This window comes from Garra rufa, chromosome 13, assembly GCF_049309525.1.
Source record: "Garra rufa chromosome 13, GarRuf1.0, whole genome shotgun sequence".
NCBI lineage: Eukaryota > Metazoa > Chordata > Actinopteri > Cypriniformes > Cyprinidae > Garra > Garra rufa.
In genome coordinates, this window is record NC_133373.1 from 37,504,201 (window position 1) to 37,526,462 (window position 22,262).

Below are 22,262 nucleotides of genomic sequence, written 5' to 3' on the forward strand. Positions count from 1 at the left end.
ATAGAAAGTTCAAAAGAATAGCATTTATTTGATTTTTTTTTAACAATGTAAAACTCTTTACTGTGGCTTTTAATCAATTGAATTGAATATTTATATATGTTTTTTATAAAATGTAAATTATTCAATTTATTTAATATGCATTTGCATAAATAATTAATTTATTGTTTAGATTCTACATACACGGTATCCTGCTATTAAATGTATTGTCAGACTCTGCCAAATCCACACAAGCTGGATTCTCATGTACTAATTATTGTGCTCTGCATGAAAACTGAATTAGCATTGCATTAATTTGCAAACACTGATCTGTACTGGCACAGAATACGTATCTCGTAATTCACAGTGAATTGTGTTGATGTTGTGTTTGTGTGTCTCTGACCTGATACTGCAAGCCGGTGCAGAGGATCAGATAGTCATACTTCACTTTACCATTCTCCATCAGCTCCACGTGTTTGGCCTCGCGATCGATGGCCTTCATCTTACCCGTCACCACGCTGATCCAGGAGCGCAAAGACAGCCAGGCTTGATCCAGATCGCTGTAGCAGTGACTGTGGAGGAACAGATCCTGCATCAGTGTTGCACTGCTATGAAAAGAGCAGCCAGAAGGACATCAGTGTCTTTCACTGTAGGTGTTTGTATGATTCTCAATGTTCAAGGTTATCTGACTCATTCACTGTTTTATGCTATAATTGAGATGCTCAGAATCAAGGTTTCGTGTAGAAGCTCTTCCTGCGGAGCTCTGATACGGTGTGTCGTATCAGTCGCTTGGATCTGTAGATTTGATTAGAAGTGCCAATCATGCAGAACCACTAACAGACGTGATACAACAGGCGTTCCTGATTTTCTTCACAAGCGTCAGGAAGTGGTGCTTTCGGTGAAGCCGCACTAGTGTTGTCAATATCAAAATATTGAAATAAATCTCAAGAGACCAAAGTAGTTTTAAAGGAATATGTCACACACAAAAAATAACAGTTAATCTTGATTTTTTCATTCTATCCAATTATTATTGTCTATCTTTGATTCTGAGGAGCTATTGATTCTCTTGCTTTATGATGACAAAAATGAAGAATGCTCTACACTGGAAAAAATGATTTTATTACTTGTTTTTTTTTTTTTTAATCAAAACCTTCTTAAATCAAAATACCTTTAATTAAGAAGCAAATGACTTAAGATATTAAAAATGTGTGCAAAATTGAGTTTGTGCTTAAAACTGGCAGATATTTCCCCCTGGTTTCACAGACATGCCTTAAACCTATCCCAGACTAAAATGTAAGTCTGAGCTGTTTCAACTGAAAGGAACTTACACAGACTATTATAAAAATATGTCAGAAGCACATCAGTGATGTGTTTTCTAAGACATGTTTATAAAAATTACTTAAAATGTTCTAATTGAGCTTCCTGGCTTAGTCTAAGCCTTATCTCTGTAACCAGGCCTTACATTACCTAATTTTTCTATTAGGTATATTTACCCTGGTTTTACAGACAAAGCCCAAGACTAGTCCCAGACTAAAATGCATGTTTGAGCTGTCTCAATTGAAAATGTCTTGCTCTGACATATCTTAAAATATGTCAGTGCCATTGTTCTGTCTCAAGATGCACACCTGTTGCGTTTTCTTCTATGGTATTTTTATAAAAGCTGCTTTAATATCTTAATTTAACTAAGACCTAGTCCTGACTTAAGCTAAGCCCTGTCTGTGAAGCTAGGTCTAAGTCTTGATCTCTGAAAAGAATTATGCTATTTATGCTTAAAACAGAGAGATATTTTTCTTGTTATAAGCATAAACTAACTTAATTTTTGATTAGATGTTTTCTCAAAAAATGATCAAAATCAAGTGAGTTGTTGTTTAAAACATCAGTCAGTTTATTTTACATTTTTCACAGAAAACAAGACTTAATATCTTAGCAAAATTAAATAAACTAATATTTGAAACATCTATCAGTTTAAAGTATAAACTTTATTAAATTAGACTTAATTTCAAAATTAAGTGAGTTAATGTTTAAAACATCTTTGTTTAAAATATAAACTCAATTAATTTAGTTTTTTCCCCCCCAGAAAACAAGACTTAATATTTTATAAAAATTAAGTGAATTCATATGTGAAACATCTCTCAATTTATAGTATGCACTCAATAGAGTTAACTTTTTCCCCCCCAGAAAACAAGACTTAATATCAAAATTTGGTGAGTTAATGTTTAAAACATCTGTCAGTTTACAGTATAAACTCAGTTAATTTAGATTGTTTCCCCCCCAGAAAACAAGACTTAATATCTTGGCAAAATTATGTGAATAATTATTTGAAACATCTGTCAGTTTACAATATAAACTCAGTTAAGTTTGAATACCCCCAGAAAACAATACTTAAAATCAAAATTAAGTGAGTTAATAATGTTTAAAACATCTGTCAGTTTAAAATATAAACTCGGTTATTTTTTTCCCCCAGAAAATAAAACTTAGTATCTTATCAAAATTAAGTGAGTTAATGCTTAAAACAAGAAAAAGAAAATTCTGTCTGTTTAAAATCTGGTTTTCTGAAAATAAATAAATAAATAAATAAATAAGATGAGGTTGCTTCTCAAGAAAATGTACTATGATTTAAGACTTTTTGGATATTTGTCATGAAAAACAAAAATAATAAGTTAGAAATATTAATTAATGTAATAGAAAATTTTAACTCCAAAAGAGATTGGAAAAAAGACAGCTTTAATGGCACTTTTTTGTTTATTTTGGAGACAGTATTGCATCACAGTGCAATTTTGCCATCTAAACTTTTCTCCTAAGAAATGAATTAAGGTCCCAACAGGACCTTGAAAGTTTGTGAATCTGAAAAAAAATTCAAGGCCCTGGAAAGTTCTGGGAAAAAAATCCATATTATTTCCTCCAGTCCGTTAATGTGTTATTTCGCCAACACTTTGTGACCTATGCATACTAGCTTGCTTGATTTACGTTAGTCACGCGCATTTACGTGTTACGTTAAGTGTTTCCTGCTTGAGATACTTTGTGTTGTACGTTGCCATGATGTTCACAGGTGCATGAAACTACTGTGATTGTACCTCAACATTTTACAGAACATAAAACATTTGTGATAATCTGTTGCTCAAATATTTTTTAATGTAATGTTGAATTGCTTTGCTTGTGAACATAATGTAAACCCATGAGGCAAGAAAAACTTATATACCATATTCATATATCTTAAAACTTCTGGTTACATGAGCCTAAGCTCGTTTCAATAAAATCCATGGACCTGGGAAGTCCTTAAACGGTCCTTCAGTTTAAAGTTAACCAAGGTGTGGGAACCATGTAATCAATTGATTCTAGATTAGAGCTTTAAAATACAGTGGTGGCAAAATGATTAGAACAATAGTATTTTCACCAGCTAAAAAAATCTTTTGCTATAGTGTGTCAGTAGGAAATATCAGTTTACAATTTTGCCATTAATTGTAAAATCCACTGAGATTTTTGTTTGCACAAGGAGTCTGACAACAGCCAGTGCTCCACACAGACATCTGATCTCATCATCAAACAGATCAAACTGAGACAGACTAAATCCAGAAGAACTGTGGCAATGTCTCCAACATGCTTCAAAAGACCTACCTGCAAAGCTACCTAAAAAACGATGTGCAAATGGGCAAAATCTGCTTTAAACACAACAGATGGTCACACCAAATGTTGATTTAATTTAGTTAATAGAAGTTAATTGATAAAGAAAATCTATTTATGACATTATTTTTGACATCGTCCTCATTTTAAGGCATTTTTACACAGGTGCCTAAAACTTTAAACAGTACTGTAGATTTGCAGGTAAACTTCTTAAACCATCTTGGAGACTGTCTGTGTCAGTTTGTTCTGTTCCTTTATGTCATTCCAGACAGACTGGATGATGATGAGATCAGATCTCTGTGTGGAGCACTGGCTGTTGTCAGACTCCTTGTGCAAACATAAATCTCAGTGGATTATTACAATTAATGGCAAAATGTTTCCTACTGACACACGGTAGCAAAAAAATAGAAATAACCAACTTAAAACCATTTGTAGCTGGTGAAAATACTAGTGTTCTAATAATTTTGGCCAACACTCTGTAAGTCAAACCTTTGAGTTTGAACTCTCCTTTGAGCCCAAAATCTCCAATGCTTTAGCACTTCATATCTGTGTGATAGAATGGAAATAATGCAGCCTTTCCTTTCTTCGTGGAGTGGAAATATGCTGCATGGATTCTGAATGCCTCTCGTTTGTAATGCATCTCTCACCTTGTAGCCAGAAATCGCATGTTGTCATCAGAGCAGCGATCTGGAAAACCGTGAGTGGAGATGAGAGTGAGATTGTTGAATCTGAGATGAGGACTGGCAGGAAAGAGAAATGATGTCAAACAATGTCATTGACCCTTTTTTTATCAAGTTTACGCATCCTGACATTATACACAGAATCGCTGGTGTTCGTACTGTTGATCGAACATGTCTCCGAATCGATTTCAGCTACAGAAAAGCTTTTCTGAAGAACAGGCTCTGTGTAGGACAGATCTTGTCCATTTTGGATAATGAGGCTATTTTTGTCCAATTTTTGTTCCTTTTTTCTGTGCAGAAATGAATACCATTGAATGAAGAGAGGATAGTAACGACGGCCGAACAAAAGCACGCGGGGTGTGTGAGGTTATTCTGCAAACACTCGACGGACAGATGCTGAAATCCCTTAATTTCCAGTGCAGCGCTGGCCTGCATTAAAGCGCTTTCTTCTCCAACCATCACAGTAAAAGCCTTTCCTTTTGTTTTGTCTTTTTTTCCCTCTTGTTTTGTTTCCTGTGTGTAGTGGTCTCCCCCCGTCGCCCTCCCCCCGTCCCCTCAGGAGTGTAAAAAGGTCTCTTGTCATGTAAATGACCTGTTTTGTATGTGCTAGAAAGACATGATCTCTATCTGTGGCGGGAGAGGAAATCAGGCTAGCGTGTGTTGAAAGAGAAGCGCTTGCGAGCGTGAGGCCTGCGGACCGTCACCATTGATCAGACGGAAGACGCTGGACACACAGCCGCAGCTCTGCGTTCTAGCGCTCTAAGCGATGCAGACAGACAGAGCTGCGACTGTCATCTTCAGGTATCTGTCTTTTATTTGAGCTGTTTTTTTCATTTAATTCCTTCCTGCATGTTTGTTTCGCACTAATGGTCACATCCAAAAGTATAAGAGAGATTGGCATTTTTTAATAATCACTTAAGCAGTCCAATTATATTTAAGTCAGTAAACTTAATTATTATATCATCCATTTTATTTAAAATTTTTAAATATAATATGTAATATATAAATATAGTATTTTTTTTTTAAATGACAATAAACCTTTTAACAAATTTTGGGACATGTCTAAATACATTAAAAGTAAATTAAATTAAAAATTAATTTAAGTCAGTAAAATTAATTCAATATTATATCATATATATTATATATATAATATATAAATATAGTAATATATTAATATATATTTAACTATAATAAATAACTTTGGGACATGTCTAAATAAACTTAACTAAAAATAAATTGACTTATTTTTGCAATTCAATTTAATGTTCAATTAATGTTGATTAAAATAACAAATTAAAAACATGCATGCATTAAAATATTTAACATTTGAGACATGCCTAAATACAATAAATAAATAAAATAAAATAAAAAAAGAAATAGATTGAAGAATTGGATTTTTAACAGTAAGCCTTAATTAATTAAATTGTTTAGTTAATGCTTATTGCTAAAATAACATTAAATTTGGAAACATTTAAAATTAAATTAAAAACGATGAGATTTTATTTTACCAATAAATGTTAATTAAATTGTTTAATTAATGTTTATTGCTAAAATAACAATAAAATAACATTTAAAAATGTGTATATTAAAATATTTATGCCTAAATACACACAAAACAAAATTAGATAAGAAAATAAATTGATTTGTGCAATTTAATTTTTAATTTGGTTCATGAATGGATTTTTAAATTTAATCCATTCAGGAGTTTGGAGATTTTTAATTTTGAAAAATGCAGTACAAACTATTATTTGTGCAAAATGAGCAAACATGATTATTTGATTATATGATTTACTATACGGCAGTAGATATTTTAGTTTTTGCTTCAGTAAGAATTTATAGAAATAATTATAAATCTTTCATATAAGAAAAAAAATCTGGAATCTGTGTCAGTGTGTGTGTGTGTGTGGGTTTTCTCTCCGCAGGCTGTTCTTGACCACCAGCTCACAGCGTTCTGGCCTTATCAGCAGCTGACAGGCCTCTATTGTGGCCAGTGTCTGACTGCTAAGTTTAGGGGCCAAGCAGGGGCCAAGCATCTTTATCGGTCCTCTATGGTCCTGCATTTCACCCCATCCTCAGGGGTGATAAAGGACAAGAGAGCGAGTGTGAGGGGGGCCAATGCTTTTGGCTTGACAGATAAGCGCTGTCGGCCATGGCCTCCACCTTCTCCATTAGTTAGGCGGCCTCTACAGGGGCTGACCGGCCATAAGTTTAGTGGACACTAACTGCCTCATTAGTCAAGTCATTAGCGACAGCAAACACCAATTGCGGCCTAGAGAACAGTGGCAGGGCTAATTAAAGGGCCAGCGCGTGACCTCCACACACTGCCAGCTCTAGACAGCTGCGTGCCCGCGCTGCCTGCCAAAGCAGCAGGAGTTAACACACATACACACACACACACACGCACACACAACCGCAGAGCGACCCCTGGTTGCCAGGCAGTTATCAGCTTTCAGGAAACAAGAACGGCCTTAAATCGCGGCTTTGTTTGGTCAAACGCTTTGCGAGAAGATGCATCCATACCCCTGACATCCTCTCGAGAATTTACTTTCTGAAAAGTGAAATCCTTCAAAGACTAAACACATAAAGTGTGTGAAAATCGTTGCCTAAATCAGTGTTTACCAACCTTTTTATGCACATTATTAAGTGACAGTAAAGACATTTATATGTGACCCTGGACCACAAAACCAGTCTTAAGTAGCACGGGTATATTTGTAGCAATAACCAAAAATGCATTGTATGGGTCAAAATGATCTATTTTTCTTTTATGCCAAAAATCATTAGGATATTAAGTAAAGATCATGTTCCATGAAGATATTTTGTAAATTTTCTACCGTAAATATATCAAAGCGTAATTTTTGATTAGTAATAGGCATTGCTAAGAACTTTATTTGGACAACTTTTAACTTTTTTTTTTTTTTTTTTTTTTTAACAATTTTTGTTCTGAACAAAGGAAAGGCAATTTACAGTCCTTGTAACGTGAAAGTGAAATATTCTTGGTTCAATACCATCTGCATTTCCTACAATATAAAGGGTTTTCTCAGAATGTGGCCCACATATTTTAAGCCGAAATCTTCCCAAGAACCGTTATGAACCAATGCCTAGTTTGGAATCACTGCTTAAAAATATTTTAATAGACAATCAAATATTTTATTTGAAGAATCTCTTTAAAACTCAAAGAGATCTCTGTCCAGAGGCAGAAGGATCCAGAATGCAGGTATTAATTGGCGTGTTCTGGGCTGAGGGTTATTATATAAAGCCGTAAGCTCAGATTTCATGCAATCATTGTTTCGCTCAGATCCCTGAGGGTCACTCTCACTAATTATAATCACGCTTGAGATGATGTCCCTCCACCCCACAGGAAAAAAAACCCTTGTTTTAGACACAAATATCTTGCTGTTTCTTCAAAAAGAAATCATGAATGCTATTTAGGGCTTAATTATCAGTGCTGACCATTTGATTGAAGTAGCGTTTCTAAAAATGGCATGCTTACCAAAATGTCAGTGCTTCGAGAAAAGCTAAACCCGTGTCGGATGCTCCCACTACCACTATTCTGGCGTTGACGGTGACCTTCGGCTCCATGGTGAGTTTTCTATTTGTGTGGTACAGGGCAAAAGGAGCCTGAGAGGAAGAAATGAGAAAACACAATCTTTAGTGTCATTTAAAACATAAAAATGCTCACTAGTGGAGTTTTTCAGTGGCCAAGGCTGATATGAGGCAGTACAACTGTTTTCAACAATAATATTAAATAAGAAATGTTTCTTGAGCAGCAAATCAGCATATAAGACTGATTTCTGAAGGATCATGTGACACTGAAGACTGGAGTAATGATGCTGAAAATTCAGCTTTGCATCACAGAAATAAATTATATTTTAAAATATATTTAAATAGAAAATATTTCACAATTTTACTGCTTTTACTGTATTTTTTTTTAATCAAATAAATAGCGTTGGTAAGCAAAACATTAAAAAAGAGGATCTTACTGATCCTAAGTGTAATTTATTCCTGTGATGCAAAGCTGAATTTTCAGCATCCTTAAGCCAGTAGTCAGTGTCACATGATCCTTCAGAAATCATTCTAATATTTCACAATTTTACTGTATTTTTTGATCAAATAAATGTGGCCTTGGTAAGCAAAACATCAAAAAAAAAAAAGAGGATCTTACTGATTCTAAATGTTTGAACAGTAATGTACTTAAATGAAATTTGAAAACAGAAAAAATGTGATTTTATGTCTTACAAATAAAGCTTTAGGTTTGTGATAGTGTTTATGAATTTCTAAGCATCAAAATGACAGTTTAATGAAAAAACACACATTTATTTGTTACTAAAAGAGATGCTTATCATTTTTGTGGTCATTTAAACCAGCAGCTCAACCGGACCTTATTGTTGAACACTCGACTGCTTGTCGATGCAATGAAATGGCCGTGTGTTGCTTTTCAGATGTGTGTTTGTTCTTTAACCAGAGAGTTAACAGCCAACAGCTAAGCTCAGCTAACAGTAATTGCGGTTTTCCTAAAAGCACCGCTGATGTCCTACACATGGAAGGGTTCCCCTGCATGACAATAGTTTAATCAGAGCGAGCGCGACAGTATGTTTCAGTGAGCACTTATTGGGCTAAAAAGATACCAGCACAGCGGACAGAAAAAAAGCATTTGCATTAGCGAGCACTATAACTCATCTAAAACACTGAAATGTGCTAATGTTAAAGAGTTCCACTGAGAGAATGGAAACATAGTTTATAAAAAACGTGTAGAATACATCAATAGGCTTTGCACCTAATATGAAGCATTGAAATGGTCAATTCTTGAAGCAGATTTAGTGAGAAGGACGTGTTCGGTCGTCTTTGAATCAATTCAAAGCGAACAGCTGCCGTGTTCTCCTAATCATTCTCTCTCTCTGGTTCTCTAATTGGCCCTTGAGCATGAATAATTTGAAGGATTTGTTCTGTGGTACACCTTATCTGATTTAAGGTGGAAGAATAGAGACGCGGTGGAGTCTGGGAAGGGAGAGGCCCAAAACTATGCCATTTGTCATTGTAATATAAGGAAACGTAGCTGATTACATGAACATCAACGAATGGCTCTTCAGATTCATTCATTAAGTGCTGTAATCAATGGCAGGGACTGAAGGAGGTTTAAATTCTGGACATGTGGGGCCACTTGAAGGCAGAAATCAGAAAATGCACATCAGGAATCATGTGCATAGATGGATGTCACATAGAGAAAAGCACACACAAAGAAAATGATATAAACATTTGTACACTGTGTAATTCAGTATTCAAATTTGTAACAAAGTTTGGGTAAGGTGTTTTTAAGTTTTTGCAAGTAATCTCTTCTGCTCACCCAGGCTGCTTTTATTTAATCGAAAATATAGTAAAAACAGAAAATTGTAGACCTTGCAGAATCTTCAAAATGTTAATTATCATACAGGGATCATACAAAATGCTGTTATTTTTATTTACTACTGACCTGAATAAGATATTTCACATATGATATGTTTACATATAGTCCACAAGAAAAAATAATAGTTAAGTTTTTAAAAATGACCCCATTCAATTAATTCTTAATACTGTGTTGGTACCTGAATGATCCACAGCTGTGGTTTTTTTTTTTTTTTAGTGATAGTTGTTCATGAGTCCTATTTTTTTGGTCATGAACAGTTAAACTGCCCGCTGTTCTTCAGAAAAATCCTCCAGGTCCCACAAATTCTATGGTTTTTCAGCATTTTTGTGTATTTGAACCCTTTCCAAAAACGACTGTATGATTTTGAGATGTATCTTCTCACACTGAGGAGAACTATTACGGAAGGTTCAAACACTTACTGATGCTCCAGAAGGAAAATTATGCATTAAGAGCTGGGGGTGAAAACAGAATGAAGATGTGTAAATTTGTATTATTTTGCCTAAATATATATACAGTTAAGCCCGAAATGATTCATACCCCTGGCAAATTCTGACTTAAAGTTACTTTTATTAAACCAGCAAGTTTTTTTCCCAGAAGATAATAAGACGATGTACAAGAGGCATCCTTGTGGAAAAGATATGGTCTTAAAGCCCTTTCCTGAATTGTGAGCAGCCACAATGCGCAGCCGCAGCCGCAGTGAGCTCCTTTGTCTTAGCCATGACTGTCCACAAACCAACAGCAGAGAGCTTCTGTTTTTCACCTGTTGAGTTGATTAAAACAGCTCTTCCCAATGAATCAGGGTAATTAGGATGCTTTAGAACAGCTTGGACTATTTGGAATGGTATAGAACTTTGGATTTTCCCATAGACTGTGACAGTTTGCAAATGGTATGAACAATTCTAGACATGCCACTTTTTGTTCAAATGTAAATAAAAGCTGAGAAATATTTTTTTCCACAATGATGCCTCTTGTACATATTCTTATAATCTTTTGGGAGAAGCCTGTCATTTCCGGTCAAAAAAAAAAAAAACTTGCTGGTTGAATAAAAGTAACTTTAAGTCAGAATTTGCCAGGGGTATGAATAATTTCAGGCTTGACTGTATATATATATATATATATATATAATTTAGTGCTGCCCTTCAGACACTACAGAAGATAGTTACATGTTTTCCAGAAGACAAAATAAGTGAAATTTACCCTGAAATTCTAAAAGTTTTCCTTCTGGAGCATCAGTGAGCATTTGAACCTTCTGTAATAGTTGCATATGAGTCCCTCAGTTGTCCTCAGTGTGAAAAGGTCAAAATCATACAGTCATTGTTGGAAAGGGTTCAAATACACAAAAATGCTGAAAAACCAAAAATTTATGGGATCTGAAAGATTTTTCTGAAGAACCCCAAGCAGATTTTTTTTTTTTTTTAAGAAATTAAAGAATAATATTTTAAAATTTCCCTTTGATATTTAAGGAATGTTCAGCATTTAAAATGTAACATCTGCATACTGAATTGTGATTGGTCTTCCTCTCTTGTATCTGTTTAACTTTAACTTTACAGATGTGTAGCAACCAAAGGCAAACTGTGAAAGTGTTAAGGAAACCTAATTAAAAACTGTGAGTATTTTTATGATTTCTTCAAAACTAAAAAAAAGTTCCCAGATGTTGTTCATCTGCTCCTGACAGTGATATGACAGTAATGTGATGTCAAACGGGTGCTGACCCTGTCCTCTCCACTCAGGTAAAGCCAGCGCAGGTGCATCCGTCTCCAACATGCAGGACTTCTATCAGACATAATGCCCTTCGTAACACAACACTCTATTGACGAAGACTGAACAGGTGCTTTAACTCTGATTAATTCATTTGAACCGGACGGAGGATTAACGCAGTCGTTGCGCTCTTATCTGCAGCGCTGCCTGGACACCGCCGTTGCTGCGCTACCAAATGGAGCTTTCTAATGTGGACTGAAGGGTGACAGCTTGTGTTTCTTGCTAATGCACTACACACACACACACACACACACACACACACACACACATAAAGCTGCATATGACAAACCAGCTCTGTTCCAAAACCTAATGAGCACCCTACTGCCTAACATGGGCAGTGGATTCAACTGGTTTTGCTTCCAGAACCAGACTTTACATTGGATTTCAAGTGGTGACTGAATTGTCATATACAGACACAATGTAAAAATATATAATATCTTTATATAACTAAAAAGTAAGTAAAAACAAGCAGCTGTGGTTATCAGAAATTGGCAAAAAATATTTATTTACCCACCTATATATATTGTAATTCATAGTTTTTACTTGTATAACTTGTATTCAGCTGTGCTCGTTAGTTTACATACCCCTTGCAGAATATGCAAAATGTTAATATATTAACAAAATAAGAGGTATCATGAAAACTGCATGTTATTTTTCATTTAGTACTGACCTGAATAAGCTATTTCACATAACAGATGTTTATAAATACTCCACAAGACAAAATAATAACTTAATTTATAAAAATGACTTCATTCAAAAGTTTACATGAATCTTAATGCTGTGTGTTGTTTTCTAGATGATCCAGAACTGTTTTTTATGTTTTGTGATAGTTGTTCACGAGTCCCTTGTTTCTCCTGAGCAGTTTCTTCAGAAAAATCCTCCAGCTCCTAAACATGCATTGATTTTACAGCATCTTCTGTATATTTGAACCCTTTCCGAAAGTGAATGTATGATTTTGAGATCCATCTTTTCACACTGAGGACAATTGAGGGACTCATACACAACTATTACAAAAGGTTCAAACATTTACTGATGCTTGAGAAGGCAGCACAATGCATTAAGAGCCAGGGGGTGTAGACTTTTTGAATTGGATGATAATTGATGAGTAAATTATCCTTATATTGTCTTCCGGGAAACATTTAAGTATTTATGTAGCTTCTGAAGTGCAGTACTAAATGAAATTTATGAAATTATTAACATATTTGCATATTCTGCAAGGGGTATGTAAACTTTTGAGCACAACGGTATATAACAAAAAGTTTGAGGTAATATTTTTTACAATATTTAGTGAACATTGTCTCTTAGAGAAGTCTCCATATATATAAGTCTTATATTTACCAAGGTTGCATTTATTTGATCAAAAATACAGTAGTTTTGTGAAAAAAACTTTTTTTTATTATTTAAATATATTCCAAAATGCAATTTATTCCGGTGATGAAAGCTGAATTTTTCATAGCAGTGCATGTTGCGATTGGCTTCTACTTAAGATGCTACTTTAGCATTTGTGACTCTGGACCACAAAACCAGTCTTAAATAGCATGGGTATATTTGTAGCAATAGCCAAAAATACATTGTATGTGTCAAAATTATTGATTTTTCTTTGATGCCAAAAATCATTAGGATTTTAAGTAAAGATCATGTTGCATAAAGATATTTTCTAAATGTCCTATCTTTAATATATCAAAACTTAATTTTTGATTAGTAATATGCATTGCTAAGAATTCATTTGGACAACTTTAAAGGTGATTTTCTCAATATTTAGATTTTTTTTGCACTCTCAGATTTCAGATTTTCAAATAGTTGTATCTCAGCAAAATATTGTCCTATCCTAACAATCCATACATCAAAGGAAAACTTATTTATTTAGCTCAGTTTCAAAAAATTGACCTTTATGACTGGTTTTGTGGTCCAGGGTCATACTTTTGGAGGAGCCAATCATGTTGTGAATGCACCTTAAAAAGAGCCTATTTAGGGTTTGCAACCACCTACAAGCTTTTATAGGCCCGTGTCTGTAAACTGCCACTGCCTCAAACGCTCTATTCATGTTCTCCTAAAGCGTTTTATTGAAGAAAACTGGGCTTTCATGACACCTCATGACTAATTTAGCTCGTTTAGATTGTATTGATGAAGAAACATTGTGTGAAGTAAAATCCCCCCTCTGGCTATTGGGTGTGTGGTATCTCACTCAGGAGTAAACACATGCAATTCTACAGCAGATGTTGGTTGTTCTGATGATGGCTGGATAAGAACACTGCTGCTTTACCTGTTAGAAACCAGCGTAAACATTCGCCGCCATCTGCCACCATCCATCCATCTGTTTCTTTACAACTAGACGTTCAATAACCTCAGGCAACAACGGCCCTGTGATCTGCTTCAAGAACGGCTAACGATTCTGCTTCTGAGCGCATTACGACGAGTGGAATAATGCAGACAGCTATGGCGTTAATTATTGATAAACATCAGTGGGGGAAACAAAGATATCATGCTGTCCATTGACAGTTTAGGGATGGAGAGTTGCAAGTGTGTCAGAAATTACACGTGTGATGGCACATTCATTTACTGCACAGCACCCTCTTGTGGCATTTAATTTCCTACTCGCTGTGATTACTAAAGCATGCATTGCTGTGCTCATACTTAGAGTTAATGATTTAAACAACCCCCTAGCCCTGAGTAGTACGCTTCTTCAGTATGTAACTAATCCAAAACTGTTTGTGCTACAGATTCCTCTAGCATTCTGCCGGTAAGTTGTATGTTAAATAAACAGTTTGTGGTTTTGTATACAAATAATGTGACGATTACTTTCATTGTTGCTGTATTTGATTTTCATATTGATTTAAATGTTGACTTTTGTTCATATTTCAGGAAGCTGGTTTTGGCCTGACCTGTTGTTTGATGATCTGCTGTGACGGTGCGTTGATGCCTAGCTCCTCCAGTGGGTAGATTATCTGTCGTCTCGGGTTTACCGGCACCATAAAGTTCAGCACCGCTGTCAGAGAGTGAAGACTGGCATTCTGAGAAAAAATTGTTTATCAAACCCTGAACCAAAAATCAAGACATTTGACTTACTATTTCTTATTTGATATTATTATTATTATTAATTCGCAAAATTAAGATATAAATATATTACTGTTGTAAATTACAGTTGTCCTTCTAAAGAAAAAAAAAACATTTGATAATAATTGTAACAATTTTATTTTTCACAACAAGTTACAATACTAATATTCATTTCTTAAATTAATTCTGAGAGCAAAGATGGACAAATGAAGAATTGTTTATCAAACCCTGAACCAAAAATCAAGACTTTTGACTTACTATTTCTTATTTTGATATTATTATTATTATTAATTCACACAATTAAGATATAAATATACTAATGTTGTAAATTACAGTTGTCTTGCAAAAAATAAAATAAAAATAAATTTGATGATAATTGTATCAATTTTATTTTACACTACAAGTTACAAATCTTATTTTGAAATTATTAATAATGAGCAAAATTAAGATAAAAATATATTATTGTTGTAAATTACAGTTGTCTTGCAAAAAAATATGATAATAATTGTAACAATTTTATTTTACACTACAAGTTACAATACTAATATTCATTTCTTAAATTAATTCTGAGAGCAAAGAAAGAAAAATGAAGAATTGTTTATCAAACCCTGAACCAAAAATCAAGACTTTTGACTTACTATTTCTTATTTTGATATTATTATTATTATTATTAATTCACACAATTAAGATATAAATATACTAATGTTGTAAATTACAGTTGTCTTGCAAAAAATAAAATAAAAATACATTTGATGATAATTGTATCAATTTTATTTTACACTACAAGTTACAAATCTTATTTTGAAATTATTAATAATGAGCAAAATTAAGATAAAAATATATTATTGTTGTAAATTACAGTTGTCTTGCAAAAAAATATGATAATAATTGTAACAATTTTATTTTACACTACAAGTTACAATACTAATATTCATTTCTTAAATTAATTCTGAGAGCAAAGAAAGACAAATGAAGAATTGTTTATCAAACCCTGAACCAAAAATCAAGACTTTCAACTTATTTCTTATTTTAATAATTATTATTAATAATGAGCAAAATTAAGATATAAATATACTATTGTTGTAAATTACAGTTGTCCTGCAAAATAATAAAAAAAATTGATAATAATTGTAACCTTTTTATTTGAAGTTACAATACTAATATTTATACTGTAAATTCTTCAATGTTAAACGTTATTTTTACAGAATTTTGGTGAAATTCTGTAAACATCAATCCACTAAAAATGTTGCAAATTACACTACCTATCAAAAGTTTAATAGAACAATTAGTAAACGAATAATCATAGTTTTTTTTCTCATTTTGAAAGAAGTCTCATATGCTCACAAAGGCTGCATTTATTAAAAAAAGTAAATTCAGTAATATTGTTACATTTTATTACATTTTAAAATAAAAAAGATATATTTTTAAATGTAATTTATTATTATTTGTAGTAATATTTCACAATATTACTATTTTTACTATTAATAAACGCAGCCTTGCTGAGTATTAGAGACTTCTTTCAAAAGCATCATAAAATCTTAATTATTTCAAACCTTTGAACAGTAGTATATAAAATGTTAATTTTATATTCAATTTTATTAATTAGTAACTTTTCATCAACTCACAAAGAGGATGCACAGGTTTTTGCACTGCAAAAAATAATTTTCTTACTTAGAATTTTTGTGTGTTGTTTTCTAGGACAAATATCTAAACTTGCTTTAATGAAGATACATTTACTTAAGTAGCAAAATACATAAGATATTAAGTCTTGTATTCAGAAAAATGTTTCAAAAATAAGTGAGATGATGCTTAAAACAAGAACACATTTTCGCCATTGGGGTTAGAAAAATAAACTTAATTCAAAGGCAAAACAAGATTGTTTTATCACCCTACGTTTTACATTATTACGTTTCTGTGCCTTGGCTGTTGCAGTGCTCTTGCTGTCTATGAAGGGACACAGCTCTCTGATTTCATCTAAAATATCTTAACTTATGTTCCAAAGATGAACAAAGGTCTTACAGGTTTGGAACGACATGAGAGTGAGTAATTAATGATAGAATTTCCCTAACTATAAATATCTGAAGTTGTTTTGCTTTTAAGTCATTTTAAACAAATGTTTAGATATTTGTACTTGAAAGCAAGACAAAATTATTGAGCAAGATAATCATTTTGCAGTGTCAGATTACTGTGGTCTTTTTTTTACAGAAGAAAAATTGACTTTTGCCCACCTTATGGCTGTAATGGGGTGGATGGAGGAGGTAATAGAGGCAGGACTTGTGTGCCAAGCGCAGCACCTCCCTAAAGATATATTTGCTGTGATGTTGGAAGACAGGGTTGAGGAAAAAGTGACACAGTCGAGCATGTTCCTCTCGCTGGTGATGGCTGAAGTACATGAACCTCTCGATGTCAAAGTTGGCTCGGATGAACTCAGTGTCCTAGGAGCACGAAACACATTGCAAATGATTTATGGTAAGAAACCGCAACAACACATTAAGACAAGTCATTAAAAATGTACCTCTTCATCTCTGATGATAATCAAACCAACAACTTGCCCCTCAACCTGAGCCACAAATGCCAGAAGAGCGTTTCCATCCTGAGAATGAGAGACAATGTTCAGACATCACAAACACTGCTCTGTCAACAGTTCTGAGACGGACTAGTGTGTGGTTCGTGACAAACCTGGTCTTTTCGGGCCTGGAGGAACAGATCCAGATCTTCAATGATGGACTCCTGCTGACTGAGACTCTCAGTCAAACTCTGGATTGCTGGGATATCATACGACACCGCCACTCGCACCTCCACTGTCCTGATGGACAAAAAATATTAGGTAACATAAATCCAAGGTCCAGGACTGAATTTTTCATTTGTAATTAATGTTGCCACAGGATATTATGGAGAAGAATTAGTTAGATTCCTAGAAATAGCTGAGGTCAAGTATAGACCACTAGAAGACCACTAGATCATCTTTTGAATCTGGTTTTATACTCCTACAAATACCAAGGTCTGAATATTGTTCTTTGAGTGTATTGTGGTTTCAATCATGCTTTATTCATCTCCTAGAAAAAATATTGATCAGCTCTTTTAGATGATTCAGAGTGTGCATGTACCTGATCAATCCCCAACGGTGACACAGGAAGAGTTCCTGAGAACTGGTGCTGGTGTCACGAGGAGCGACTCTGATGAAGGACTGCAGCAGCGGGAACTCTGGAGTCGGTTTAGGCACAGAGATCACACAGAAATCTCGATCCTGTGGAACACCACAACAATTTATATCACATTTATTCGATTTATTATGTTACATGCAAACAGGACACAAAATGCAATTGAGTTTGAAGGGCCTGTGCACTCAAGAATAAAAACTCTGTCATCTTTTATATTACCTTTTTGAAAGTTTGGTGGCGGTAAGATTTTTAAAAGAAATCTCTTATGTTTATTATAGCTGCATTTATTTGATCAAACATACAGTAAAATATTGTGCAATATTTTTACAGTGTAAAATAACTCTTTTTGTTTTAATATATTTCCAGATGTAATTTAATCCTGTGATGTAAATCTGAATTTTCAGAAACATTACTCCAGTCTTCAGTGTCACACAGTCCTTCAGAAATCATTCTAATATGTTGATTTGCTGTTCAAGAATATTTAATTTCACTTTTATTCCATTCAAAAACAGTGTCATTTTAAAAGTTTAAAAGTACTGAATTTATTAGAAATGGAAACCTATAAATTGATAAATGTGTTTACTGTCACTTGATCAATTTAATGCATGCTTGCTCTATAAAAGTATTACTTTCTTTAAAAATGTTTGATTGAAACTAAACTTTTAAATTGTATTGAACTCTTGTCTTAAACATACACTCTTAAAAATAAAGTTGCTTCACAATGCCATAGAAGAAGCTTTTTGTCTAAATGGTTCCATAAAGAACCTTTCTGTTTCACAAAAGGTTCTTTGTGGCAAATAAGGTTCTTCAGATTATAAAAAGTTGACTTTTGACTAAATGGTTCTTTGTGGAACCAAAAATGGTTCTTCTATGGCATCGCTTGAAGAACCTTTTGAAGCACCTTTATTTTTAAGAGTGTATATGACTTTTTTTCTTCCACAGTGCACAAATGGATATATTTTAAAGAATCTCACTGCTAAAAAACAACTTAAGATTTATAATAACAGTAACATTTGATGACTTAAACTATAGCATATAAATCATATAGACTACTTTTGAGATTTTTAATGGTACTTTTTGTAAGAAAAGAAAGCAGCAGAGCAATGTGAGGGTGAGTAAATGATCATTTTCATTTTTGGGTGAATAATACTTTGTCTGATTCCATTAACAAGCCGGTTGATGCACTTACCGGGAACAGTTTAAACAGGTACGGCAGGAAATCTGCTGATCTTTGAGAAAAGAAGACAAGAACAGAAATGAAAGCTTATGAGCATCATCTGTCCTGTAGGAGCAATAAGAAAGGCTGCCATGTTGGGCACTAGAACGAGAGTGTGGTCTAGTTGGTCTCGCTGTCACTTTAAGCATTCTACTCATTAATTACATGTTCATGCTCTGTGGGGAGCGACAGGCCTCCATATTCCACAACAGCTGGCCAATAAGGTGGCACACAGACCAGCTCAGCAGGTGCCAAATAACACTCAGACTGATTTTTACAACAGCTCTTCGCTGAAAGCCACTGGAGCTCGGCCAGACAGTTTTCTATTAACCAAAATTCACTTAACCAGTACAAGTTCTGATAGTTTGCATACTTTAGAGGAGCCATATTTGACACTTTAATAGCCTTATCCCACTGAAGTCAGGGTTTCTTGCACCAAAAATCATAATTGAGATGACAATTATCCACCCTCTCTCAACTCTGATGGTTGCTAGTTGAGTATTTACTGGTCCAAGAGGTCCTTACCTCATTTCAAACTTCTTTTCCATAGTCAAGAGCTGGATGCAGAATGCATTAGGTGGTCCATCTGGTTCGGTGTCCTCAGTGGAATCCACAGTCTCTTTGATGCATACTGGCTGGTTATAAAAATCAATTTAGAGATTATAATAAGCATTTTACGTGAGGTACTTGACATGAATGGCATTTGAAGGGATTTCCAAAAGATGGTAACTGGTATTAAGATGCAAAAGAAGAAACATCTAAAGATTATGCCAAGTCTGACCTGAGATATGTCCTTAGACTCGTCTCCACTCTCCTCCTCTGCCATCAGTTCACCCTGTAAAGTTAATTTGGGAATTAATTTAAAATATATAACAGATCCCCTAAATGAGCACCATTAAATATGCTGAAAGTGTCTTTTTGAAACTCACTTCCACAGGTTCTCTGGCTTCATCATATTGCTGGTCATCATTGTTTTCCTCCCCCTGCGTTTGTGGTTCCTCTGGTTTTTGCTCTTGATGTGCTGGATTTGTCTTTCTCAATCCTTCAAATTCTTCAAGTTCAAACCACTTATTGAAAAGCTTCAAATCCATGTGACCACTCACACTGACAAAGCCAACGACAGCTCCTTCATTCTGTGTAAGTACAAATTAACACTTTAATTTGAATAATGTTGCATTTTTGCATTAAAGTAAAAATTATGAGATACTTACAATCATATGGTAATACCACCCTGCATCTTATTTGCTGAATGTAATCCAATACTTTTTTATTACTCATTTTGGGATGCTGATTCCAAAAATGGTGCCAGTTTAATCACATTCTCTCATAAAATAAGATGCATTTCGTAGCATTTTTGGTTTTGAAAACTATTTGTAAGGTGAAGTTGTCTTGTATTCTTCCTTAATCACCAGAAAACTGCCACAAAGACATGATTTATATCTTCCTCCAAGCCGATTACAACTATCTGTTTAATTCTTAGCCTATTTTCAAAGACTTATTTTAAGCCTAATCCTCATTTCCACTTTTTCAACTCCTTTGCCAATTGCAAATTGTTTGCAAAGTTAATGAGTACGTTTTGAATCGTTGTCATTAATATTGAAACCTTTGACATTTGACTGCTTTTGTTATTTTGATACAACATTTTAAAAAAATCTCAGATTTTGCAAAACTCTTATTTTGCAAAAAAAAACCTGTACATGATGTAAAGTTTTAATGGTATTTTTAAACTTAACCAATTATATATTATTAGGCTTTTTCTTCCAATCGGTAGATTTTTGGGAGGTAAAATTATGATGAAAAAAAGGTAATGGTACTAAAAATAGGCTTCTTCCTATTTCTCTTTTGATTTTGGGGTGAAATGTGACCTGGACATGTTCTTGACAGATTTCATGAGATTCACCCATATATAATTTAAAACTCTCACAAAAACGGAGTTATTAGAGGCCTAGAAAAACAACACCTCTGTAATAATTTATGAATTTTCTCTAGAAATATTTTTTTTTGTAATCCTCCTGGGCAATGTAGTACAGTTGTCCCGCTGAATGGACGGGACATTCAGACAAAAGGCAAAACCGCTACAGATGTCTGGACACAATATGTTCAGTGTGAGTATGTCTTGGCAGGGCATGAGCTCTCATCTGCCATATGTCGCATGAACACATGTCAGCATGCGCCGCAGGGGAGAGAGTGGGACGATCTGTCGTCCTGTCATTCCTGAGAAAACACAAACTAACACAATTTCTGCCCTACTTTGCATAAAGAGTCTGTGAACTTGAGAGGTTACTGGGCTCTTTTTCTCAAGAGATAAATCCGAGAAGCAAAAAGCATGGAAAATTCCCCAGTCGCTTTCCATTTTTTTGCATCTTGAAAAAAAATTCTGTTGATTTGGCACTGAATGGCACTATTTTTTTTAAATCAGCACCCCAAAATTAGCAAAAAAACAAGTATGGGATTTCATTTATCAAACATAATGATGGGTGGTGTATTTAAAGAGGATATATTTGTGTTTTTTCTGAGCCAAATTATCCACTTTCATTTTTAATCTCCCAATTGTAAATAAAACCTCACTAACTTCACAGACGGCTGCATGGTTCTCCTCGTCTTGAGCCTCGATGAGCTCAGACAGGAAGTACGGCCCGTGGGACTCTACCAGTGGTGTGATCTGCTCTGCAAATATGCGCATGAGGTCATCGTGATCTTCCACTCTGGGGAATAAAAAGTTATTGCACCGGGATTTTAATACATCAGTGTGCTGCAAATGCCCTGTATAAACTATATTGATATAAACAGTGTACAGGAAACCAGAAACAGTCTAGACATGGATTATGATGGGCTTTATGCTAGATGAAACTACACAAGTGTCTGAGTGAATTTTACAGAAACATGGCTGTCATATTTCACCCCAAATGCAAGAGAAAAAAATAAGAATTTATATTTTGCATAGAGAAAACTAAACCTATTTTAGATTTATTTATTCTAAATTTATTTCAATTATTTTTATTCAAAATTGAGCACATTTCCTGGCCATTACAGTAATGCTTATAGATGTTTTACTTTTTAGTTTATTGTAATTTTCATTATTTTTAAAATGGCAAGACTATTACACTATACTCTAATACAGTAAATATTAAAAAAAATTTCATTAAAATCAGCATAAATTAAGGCTAGTACAACTAATAGTACCATATATTTACATTATTTTTATATCAAATATTTAAAAGAAATTTATTACTCATGTCATTGAGTGTTAAATGTTATTTTTAACATTTTATTTGTTTCCTTGTTGAATTTCAATACATGAATTCTATGTTAAATATTTAAAATCAAATTAATTGAATTAATATGTATAATAATTTAATTGAAAAATAGAATTAAATATATGATCAAATATATAT

General features: G+C 33.9%; 2 protein-coding genes across 2 annotated transcripts in view; one reads left to right on the top strand and one right to left on the bottom strand.

Annotated features, from left to right (window-relative positions):
* cfap61 (cilia and flagella associated protein 61) overlaps window positions 1–11,462 on the bottom strand; it is a 26,769-nt gene extending 15,307 nt beyond the window's left edge. Inside the window, exons 1-4 of the mRNA XM_073816575.1 lie at window positions 11,391–11,462; window positions 7,768–7,895; window positions 4,245–4,337; window positions 380–584 (exon numbers count right to left, since the gene is read on the bottom strand). Coding sequence (XP_073672676.1) covers window positions 380–584; window positions 4,245–4,337; window positions 7,768–7,895; window positions 11,391–11,462 — 498 coding nt within the window. The remainder of the gene's footprint in view (window positions 1–379; window positions 585–4,244; window positions 4,338–7,767; window positions 7,896–11,390) is intronic.
* A 304-nt stretch (window positions 11,463–11,766) lies between these two features.
* cd109 (CD109 molecule) overlaps window positions 11,767–22,262 on the top strand; it is a 36,103-nt gene continuing 25,607 nt past the window's right edge. The window contains exons 1-3 of the mRNA XM_073816576.1: window positions 11,767–11,827; window positions 14,157–14,176; window positions 14,299–14,368. Of these exons, the coding sequence (XP_073672677.1) occupies window positions 11,767–11,827; window positions 14,157–14,176; window positions 14,299–14,368 (151 nt within the window). The remainder of the gene's footprint in view (window positions 11,828–14,156; window positions 14,177–14,298; window positions 14,369–22,262) is intronic.